This window comes from Arctopsyche grandis, chromosome 11, assembly GCF_051622035.1.
Source record: "Arctopsyche grandis isolate Sample6627 chromosome 11, ASM5162203v2, whole genome shotgun sequence".
Taxonomy (NCBI): Eukaryota; Metazoa; Arthropoda; class Insecta; order Trichoptera; family Hydropsychidae; genus Arctopsyche; species Arctopsyche grandis.
The window spans coordinates 160,685-170,666 of NC_135365.1; the positions used below are offsets into that span (position 1 = coordinate 160,685).

The window sequence follows — 9,982 nt, forward strand, 5'->3', positions numbered from 1 at the left end:
CGTTGTAAGCAAAAGCAAAAAATCGAAAATCGGCAAGCGAAAGATATTCTGGAAAGTGAGACATCGAGGAGAACAAACATGAGTGTATCTCAAGTGAAATGAGAATATTTTACCGAAAAGAGAGAAATATGTGCCTTAGTCGCGAGTACTTTGAATTTATTTTGTGTGTAGGTGTGATGAAATATGCCGAAATGCAGGTGAAGTGATGGAAGCACCTGTCTTACGGCTACCCACGTGTGAAGTCAGAATAAACAATCGTTCATATGATAATTGATTCGAATAGTATTTTTTCGAACTGACTTGACGATGTAACTTGTCGAATCCGAGTGGGTCATGTACATATGTACATACGAATGTATGTAAGTATGTACTTATGCCATGACGATAAAATTGACCATCCTTTGGATATTTCACCGGAACTGTACATATGTACATATATACATACTAGGTAGGTATACGCATTTTGATCTTTAAAATTTTTAAGCGCTATTGATTTTTTCAAAAAAGCTTTTCATATTATTTTTTATCAGTCCTACGTTATACAATATACTATATCAATATCTAATATCATGTATTAGATGTATTATGAGCATTTATAAGAATTGTAAATATGTAGGTTTTTGAGCTATTTTTTCTATTATGCTGTATGTACATTAACATTAGAATAATATAATACTATGATTACTAACCAAATTAAATAAAATTGTAAAATAGAAAATGACTAGTAGATCAGTAGCTATTAAAATAGATATAAGATGTATTGTGAACCTAATTTCGTAATAATAAAAAGCATTTAAAAATTTAAAAAATATATATATCAATATCTAAATATAAATATAATGTACACACAATGTTTTTGGCCAGGAAGGCGCATTACGGTTACTTGTTAGGCCTTACTAGTATAAATTAACGATTAAAATAAAAAAAATATGAAAATTAAAAATACTTAAATTTTATGATTTTTTTGAGAATTAGTAGAATTAGATACTAAGGTAATGCATTTTCATATTTTCTCTCTTTGATTATTTTTTTTTTAAGTCCGTAAGTCTATGAAAGAATGTATTTTCTTTTATTTCACATTATCCCTTTCATTTGTGCCGGATCGCTTAGATATTACCGCTGCATGTAAGTGATAACATTGAATATGCGCTTTATTTTCAAATGTTAAATCCCGATTTTAGACAGGCGATAAGATGGTAAGCCTAATCGTAATACACGAAATTCAACTTTACACGTACTTCACAGTCTCGGCCTTCGCTCTAAAAGCTGTCTAAGTTTGTTGTTTTTCTTTTAATTTTATTTTCATGTCAGTTTAGCTACGAGTTTGACGTTTCCTGGAATATACTTACAGCTTGTCGTTATTGTGTGTAAGAGTTGTTTGATATTTTACTTTATTTTCACTGTGTATGTATGTATGTATTTACATACTTACATATTTTCATACGTACATATATATGTATGTATGTGCATTCAAAACAGTGGTCATAATATGTATGTGTTCCGTGAAGAGAACGATACACATACAATATTATAACGCGGTAAAAATGATAGATTTATTTACATTCGGACTTTCCTCGATAGATTCATTTATTTATATTATTTTAGCTATTAAGCTAATTGAAACAACTTTCTATTTTTAATAAAATACATTCTTAGTGATATGGAAGGGATATGAGGGAATCTGGCACCGTTATTATATAGGTTGTGATCGAAAAATCTCATCTCGAGATTTCTCGAGAAATTTTCATTCTCGTTTCTCGAGAATATTTTATTGTGAAATTTCGAGATTCTCATTTCTCGAGAAATCGTTTATTATAATCTCGAAAATATTTTAAATTTATCGCTATATGTTATTGTTCAATAAAGTGACTGATTTATATACTTGTTAACTCGTAAATAATTTTGTGTAAGTATTTAATATATATATTAATATACATATTATATGTAAATGCTACAGCGAAATCGCATCACAAAGTTACATATATGTACATATGTATGTACATATACTAGTCACTAGTTGGAGAATATCCGGTTATTATTTCAATAAAACGCCAGTGAAAATATATTTTCACTGACAATACGACACCACTGCAACACATAAAATAAAGATGTTTGATTTAATAGTAATGTGTTTCTGTAGATATTTGTGTATTTGTTTGTCATATATCAATCAATTTATGGTCAGTATTTTTATTATTTGTCCGATATATCCAGTATTTTTATTTTTTGATCAGTATGTTATCTTTTGGCAAAGCTGGGTAGCAACACGGAGTTTTATAAAATTATTTTTTTACGTATTGTTATTCTTACTATTGTATATTTTTATTTTATTTTATTTCCTTCCTTTATAATATTTTTTTTATTTAATTTTACTTTTTTTTCTATTCAATGTTCTATTGTATCTCTCTATATCGTTCTTTCATCTTGTCTTTAGTAAAGTTATATACATATGTATGTAGTCTTTGTGTCCTTTTGATTTTTGTATGTTGTCAACCTCGAACCCTGATGGGTATGATTCTAAGAGCCCTACTCCAAATTGGTGATGCATCCAAGTTTGAACTGAACATTAGGTATGCAAATAACTTGCTTAACTTTTTAACTTGTCCATCTTTGAGGGTGTGTCGTTCTCGGTTGTCAGAGGTACATACACATGTACATATGTATGTAGATGATACCTTCTCGTACGTATACTTATGTAGAGGTATGTACATACGTACAGGTACATATGTATATATGTACATAGATGAGTACACATTCACAACTTCAAACAACTTCTCTCCCGTTCCCCTTGTGCACAATCGAAACTCGCTTACTACCTATAATATATTATATGTACCTACAATGTACCTAATATTCAATCGAGCAATATTACAAAGGGGACTGTAGATTATTCATAATCGAGTCCCTAGAGTCTGTTGCGCACGTCAAATTACGCTACGACTCGTTTGAAAGTTCTGCGAAGAAAATAATTAAAAAAGTACATACATACATACATATGTATATATGTTCAATATGTTTGTACCTACCAATAAGGTGCCTATGGCTGCATACACAATATATTGTAATACTAAATTATTATGAAATGACGTACAAAGAGTGTACGTTTCTCTGTACATAATTACATATACATATATAATACGAAATATATCTATTTGTTCGTACCTGCAAATCTTTTATTGTTTTTCTTGTCAGTAATAATTATATCGTATTACTATCATACATAACATACACATATCAACATAATATGTTAGTATTGGGGTACAAAAGGTAATTTTGGAAAAATAGTTGATTTTTGATTTAAGAATTTGGAAGCTCAAGTTGTCGAATTAATTTTATGACGATTAACCATAGAGACGAACCACATGACTAAATTGATAAAAAGAAAACATTCTTTTAAATTTGTGATATTGTATAGTACATTATTTTTAACTTATTCATAAATTCGATTGCCAATGATAAGATACCTTTTTGTGATCACGTGTTAAATAAAGTAAAAATACAAAGTTGAAGTTCAAAAAGGTGCCAAATGCCATATAAAATCATTATTATATGGCTTATTATTGTTATCATTAAAGTCACATTGGTGTTGTTGTCAACGGGTCCTTTTTAATTTTTATCTGAAAATCGTCGCATAACGATGAAATTCTCCTGCAGGCCATTTTAAGTATGTTTCGAAAAAAGGATTTAAAAAATCAACCTGGTAATAATTTTTTTTTTACTATTAATATTGTAAAAATTTCGACATATTTCGCGCACAATAAGTTTGCCACCGCTATACTACATATGTATAATATACTTTTCATCCAGCCATAGTGTACGGTTAATTGAATACCTGATCGCTGTAAACGGAACCGGAAGCTGAAAGTTGTAAAATAATGAAGCAGGTGGGTGTTCCCCCTTCCCCCTCCCCGGCTAAGTGCGTGAAAATTTAAAAATCAACAAAATATGTGAAAACACACAAACATACACATGTGTGTGTGAATATATACATATAATACTCGTATTGGAATCAAAAGTGACAGAGAGCAAACAAGGCAACGCACAGCGACATTGATTGGCATGTTTCGGAACTTAAACACAAACATAAAGGTCCCTTTTCGCCTAAGAACAAATTTCCACGTATTACATTTTATTTCACGATATTAGAGATTTTTTACCCATTTTGACTTCTAACTCTAACTAACTAAATTTCAAAAAAAAAAACATCAGTTTAGAAAAATTTTGGCAATACATACATACATACATATGTACATGCCTACCTATTTGGGAGTCACTGCACTCAATGCACTGTGTATTTTAGAGATTTTCTGAACACCGTTAGTCCTATTGAACTGAAACTTAATATCGGTTACTGAAATTCAGATAGATACAATGTCAATTTTTTTCTAATTTTAAGTTGACCGGAAATGGCACCTCCCCTTATACCCAGATATCCTCTTTTTTAAGTTTTTGAATTCAATTATCTCCCAAACTACTAACCGAATCAGACTGAAATTTTTACTTTATCTACTATGTATATATGTATATTGTACGTAGTAACAATAGATGACGTTTTGTGATCATGTGAAAATTCGAACTCGAGATTTTTGACTGATTCGAACTCAGAATCGATCACAGATCTCGTTTTCATGATTTAGAAAAAATGTGAGTGCCTGTGTATTTTGGGAATTTTTTGAACACCGCTAGTCATATCGAACTGAAACTTACATACATATTATCGGTTATCAAACTTCAAAGTTGACCGGAAATGGTTCCTCCCCTTATATACTCGTATGTACGTATCCTCTTTTTTTAGGTTTTTGAATTCAATTATCTCCCAAACCGCTAAACGCATCATACTGGATTTTACATATATTAGAAATTATAAATTTTATACCCTAATATTTTTTGAATATTTTTGCCTGAACCGGAAGTAGTTCTTTTACTCTAGAGAATCTAGATTTTTTTATGTTTTTCTCAGAAATCTTATGGTTTATTAAACTAAAATTTCACATCTAGAAGGTTAAGCTTAATGACAAGTTATGTTTAAAATTTGGTAAGCATCTGTCAACCGGAAGTGGCAGTTTACTCTTGTTCGATTTTTCTTCCACTATATTTTTCGGCCCTCTTAATATGTGTGCTTTTACCGAGAAAATTCAAGTATAGTCCTTGTATCAATTTGATGAAATAAAAAAATGGTATTACTTACCCTTAGAAAAGTAAAAAATGTTGTGACCACGCGATTTTTTCCACACCCCTGAAGGCATCAAGCTAAAATTTTATATTTTTACTCTTTATATACTAACTTAGAATTGATAAGGTTTCGGTTAGAAGTATTTTTATTCGTAGTACATATTTAGTAGTAGTAGTAGTAACATACATATTTATTTTCGGTTGAAAATGGGAGGTGTTGTGGTGTACCGACTCACGTCTGCGACTGACCGCAAAAATATAAGACTGTTGAAAAATGAATTGTGTGTACATATGTACATATAGTGTTAATATTATGTTATAAAATGCTTGGAAACCAGTTTGTATCACAGCACACACACACACACACACACACACACACACAGCACAGCGTGTCCATCCGTTCCGTTTGACGGCAGCTCGATGATCATTCGCAGTATTGGCAGTCATCTGTTGGCAGTCATCTGCGAGGAAACTTCATCGGAGATTTTGACGTGTTCTCGCCAAATGGTATGTAAGTATGTACATACATATGTATTTATATTGTTTTTTACTTCGAAAGCTTTTTTTTGTACTTCCAATCGTCGTAAATACTTAATTTTACGATCTTTCGTTGGGATAATAAAAATTGCGTATATTATATTTTGATTTACAACGAAATGTTATTACTCCGTCGATACGTTTCATCGTTTCCATATATAATACATACCTAAATGCATATGTACGTACGTGGTATGTATCATATGTATGTACATGCATACATAACCATTTTGATAAATACACGAATATATATAGATACATATGTATAATATGTACACAATCTACATATATTATACATTTTTGGATACATACTGAAAGCGATGAGTGTCCAAAAATAAATATTATGTAAATATGCATGTACTTATTTATTGCATATTACATATTGATTTATAAATACGAATAAGAAATAAGGGAAATTCACATATCTGTATGGAGAATCATCTCCAATATCGAGAAAAATATTGAATTCAAACTATTTATAATTTTTTCTATTTTATTACTCTTATGTCATTTTAAATGATATTATATAAAAACAGATATGTATTTTTTCATGTATGGTATGTACAAATACATAAATCTAAAATAAAATTGCATCGTCTTCCAAATATATGTAATATGTTTATGTAAGATTTAAAAATTACATATATCATGATCTGAAATACTAAAGATACGTTTGTAATATGTATGTATGTGTGATCATTTGCAGTATCTCCTGGTTTCATTGACCCTTTTAAAACAGGATTTGCTGTAGACTTCCTTTTACAATATATCGTCAGTTTGCATCAGTAAGGGTCAAAAGTTTATAGAAATATCGTTACAAAATGTTTTTATTATTATCGTAAAAAAATATATGTAGCCAAAACTATTTTGAAAGTGGATTTGATATTTCAATAACGTGATCGGTTGAAGGTTGAATACTAGGAAATACCACAAAACGCGCGCAATGATGATTTCTTAATATTTAAATATTCGTATGATAACATGATGAATTCCTACAATTTCAATTGTCTGGTAATACATAAACATAAAATATATCTGTACCTGTTATGTTTCGTATATAATAATTTTTCTTTAAAGACAATTATACATACGTGTTCATATGTAATTGAATGCGTAAATTTTATTTGCAGATTCAGATTCAGAGTTCAATTTCGTTATCGTTGACCTCTCAGTTCTACATATGTCCATGTGTATCTTTAGTAATGCTGTCAGTTGATTTGTAATGACGACGGAATATACAAGCAATACAATCGCACAGGCAAATACCATATTTTCGAATGAAAATCCATTGAAATTATTATTGCGTTTTTATATGTACATTAAAACTAATTGATTTGATTTGTTTCTATCGACGTTTAGAAAAGATGAATGTCAAGTTGCATTCGATACTGATCCTGTTTTGTTTTTGGCACGATGGAGCAGCAGAACGCTCACCGGAAAGCCCAATCCCGTTCAGAGACAGGAATGGTAATGTTGTGGAACTGTCCCAATACGTTGCCAGGTATAAAAAGGCGGGAACCACCGAAGGTGTACAGGTGAGGGACATCTATGTACATATTATGTCTATACCTACATATATACATATGTAATTACATACATACATGATATACAAAATTATTGATTTTTTCAGATCATGACCCAACCCGGCTTCGACATATCGAAAATGGAGAGTGATTTTCAAAGAAGTCATGTGATATTATTCAGCGGTCAGTTCAGATCGAAAATAGGAAATCCACCTGGAAATTTATACGTGCTATTTACAGAAGACGTTCGATACTGCAATTCGTCAGCGTTGGCTTACGAGGTTATGGGCGATTTGATTCTATCCGACATGAAGACTAACAACAGAAACACGGAAATACAACTGCTATTCGGACACATGGGCAGGATCGAAATCACCAAAGGACTCTTGGCACACATGTTCAGAAAGCTGGACATCGAAGGATATCACCGCAGGCTCAATTGCGAAGAAACAAACAACGATTACAACAATCGAATCAATGATCGAACATCATCGAGTGGAAGCCCCTGTGAAAATGCGATTCTCGATGAGAGAATGCCCGATACTTATGAATCGGCAATCGACGATATCATTTTTCGTCATAATGATATAGTCAACGATAATGTGGTACGATTATCGAGTCATATTGATTCTTTGGTCGTAAAATTGAGGAACGCGTATTTGACTTTGCAAAGGCAAACGTCAGGTCTGGCCAAAATTCCGGAGATTCCCGAAAAGCCTAGGTTCAGTTTGAAGAGAACTGAAGAATTAAAAAATTTCTTGATGATTAAGTACAACGAGATATGTGACTTGAAAAATCAGGGAAAGGAGACTAGTGATGGTGTATCAGGTGAGTTATATTGCTTTTTTATGTATGTACATATAATATAACGATTTTAATACATACATATGTGCGTGATACAATACACATACGTATGTATGTATGCACATACATATCTACTTACATATGATGTTTTGACGGCAAAGACACAATATATAATAACATCATGCTTCTTAATATTATATTATTGGCTTCCTGACCTTTTTTTTTTTGATCAAAATAAATTTTTCATGTGGCAGACCTCTTTTGATTGTTTTATAAATTGAATGGCCTTTATCAATAGTTTTCGCAATTTTCGTATGACATGTTAAATTTTGTAAATATATACATACACATATATATATACATACATTATACACACTTATGCTAAAAATCCATTTATTTTTGACAGACTATGAATATTATTGCATTAACGAAAGTCCGTCGGAATAAAATCATCAATAAAACATGTGTGCTTTAATGGCATTTAGATTCATTTGACGAAGATGCAGATTTATATTTCCATTTATTTTTTTGTTGTTGATTGAATTACAATTAAATCATTCCTTTGTTCATATTTTGATTTAATTAATTATTTTTCGCAGTGTCGCAGGCATTGCAGTGGAAAGAAGAGTTGGAAGGAACGAGAAGTCGCATAATAACTTTAGAAAAACAGTTGAAAGCAATAACTGGAGCGTCAATAAGTTCAAGATTTGGAGCAGAAGACGAAATCGTGAAGACGCCATACGACGCTTTGCTGAACACGGCAAATTATTCCTGTATGCCTAAGACTGACATCGATAAATGTGTTAAATTAACTCAAACTGATAGTGGAAATTAAACCACATATTGAAATTGTGTCAAAGTTTTTAGTGGCATTTCAATATTGTACATACATAAGTCGAGTAAGTATGTATGTATGTACATTATTAGTATAAAACAAAGGACATTGACTATACATAATTATGTATGAAATACATACATTCACGAGTGATTAAATGGTGCAATAATATATGTATATAATATTATATTTTCAAAAATTGTGTGAACGAATGAATTGAAGTTGTATTTGGTATGGTGAAATATTATCATATGTGTATATAATTTCGTTATTATGTGTGTCTGTCTGAAATATCGCGGCAACGCGCAGGAGGTAGGTTTCAGATTATTTTTGCGTCACTTTATTTTTCATTAATTTACGATTTTCGTATACGTTTACGATATACGTAAAAACGAATAGCGTCAAAAAAAAATGAATTCATTTAATTGTTCAATTATATCGAGATGAAATATCACCGCATGGGTTATGGCATATTAAGTTATTAAATAAAATAAAATAAAAGAAACGTGTCGGTCCTGTGTTTGAACCGCACGTGGTCGTATTCGTTTTCAAATACCTTTTAAATATATTTTATTTAATATTTATATCTAATTGTTTAATATGAAAAAATGGTAAAAACTACCTACTGAACTATGTATATATAAATAATATAAAACATCAATAGAAAAATTTATTAATTAAATAAATTTTCAATAGATGGCGCTAAATGCTCTAAGACTACTGAGGAAACATTGGTAGCCAACACTATATATAGAAGCTTTTTCTTGATCTGTCATTATGTTCGTATTATATTCGTACATTTTTTGACAGTGTTTTAACTGTGACTTATATATGTATGTATGTCGAAACGAAACGACTATTATAGTACGGCGAGCGTTGTCTTACACAGATACACAGAATAGCGCTATTATATACATACATATATGTATGATATATATCTTCAACTCAATGATTTGATATAAATTGTGAAAAAACAGAATTATTATTACTACATATTGTCAAATTAAAATTCTTCAAGTTACTAATTCAAAATGTTTAGAATATTGTGTACCTATTTGAAATCATTGATGCTTTTTTAAAATCTTATATTTAACATTAAAAAAGTATCTAC

At 30.6% G+C, this 9,982-nt stretch overlaps 1 protein-coding gene across 2 annotated transcripts; it reads left to right on the forward strand.

Annotated features, from left to right (window-relative positions):
• The first annotated feature begins 5,543 nt into the window (after window positions 1–5,543).
• LOC143918725 (uncharacterized) lies at window positions 5,544–9,707 on the forward strand. 2 transcript variants are annotated; one of them, XM_077440743.1, is made up of 5 exons: window positions 5,544–5,679; window positions 6,840–6,967; window positions 7,069–7,244; window positions 7,340–8,060; window positions 8,636–9,707. In XM_077440743.1, the coding sequence occupies exons 3-5, from the start codon at window positions 7,074–7,076 to the stop codon at window positions 8,869–8,871; spliced, it is 1,128 nt and encodes a 375-aa protein (XP_077296869.1). In that variant the 5' UTR covers window positions 5,544–5,679; window positions 6,840–6,967; window positions 7,069–7,073; the 3' UTR covers window positions 8,872–9,707. The 2 variants fall into 2 exon arrangements, with proteins under 2 accessions (XP_077296869.1, XP_077296870.1); XM_077440744.1 differs by having other exon boundaries at window positions 5,599–5,687.
• The last annotated feature ends 275 nt before the right edge of the window (window positions 9,708–9,982 follow it).

What these genes read in the sequence shown, in the direction of transcription:
- LOC143918725 (XM_077440743.1), top strand. Translation starts at nt 7,074, where the DNA reads ATGAATGTCAAGTTGCATTCGATACTGATCCTGTTTTGTTTTTGGCAC. An exon ending in GAACCACCGAAGGTGTACAG is followed by an intron (nt 7,245 to 7,339) that starts GTGAGGGACATC and finishes TGATTTTTTCAG; the next exon opens with ATCATGACCCAACCCGGCTT. An exon ending in GACTAGTGATGGTGTATCAG is followed by an intron (nt 8,061 to 8,635) that starts GTGAGTTATATT and finishes TATTTTTCGCAG; the next exon opens with TGTCGCAGGCATTGCAGTGG.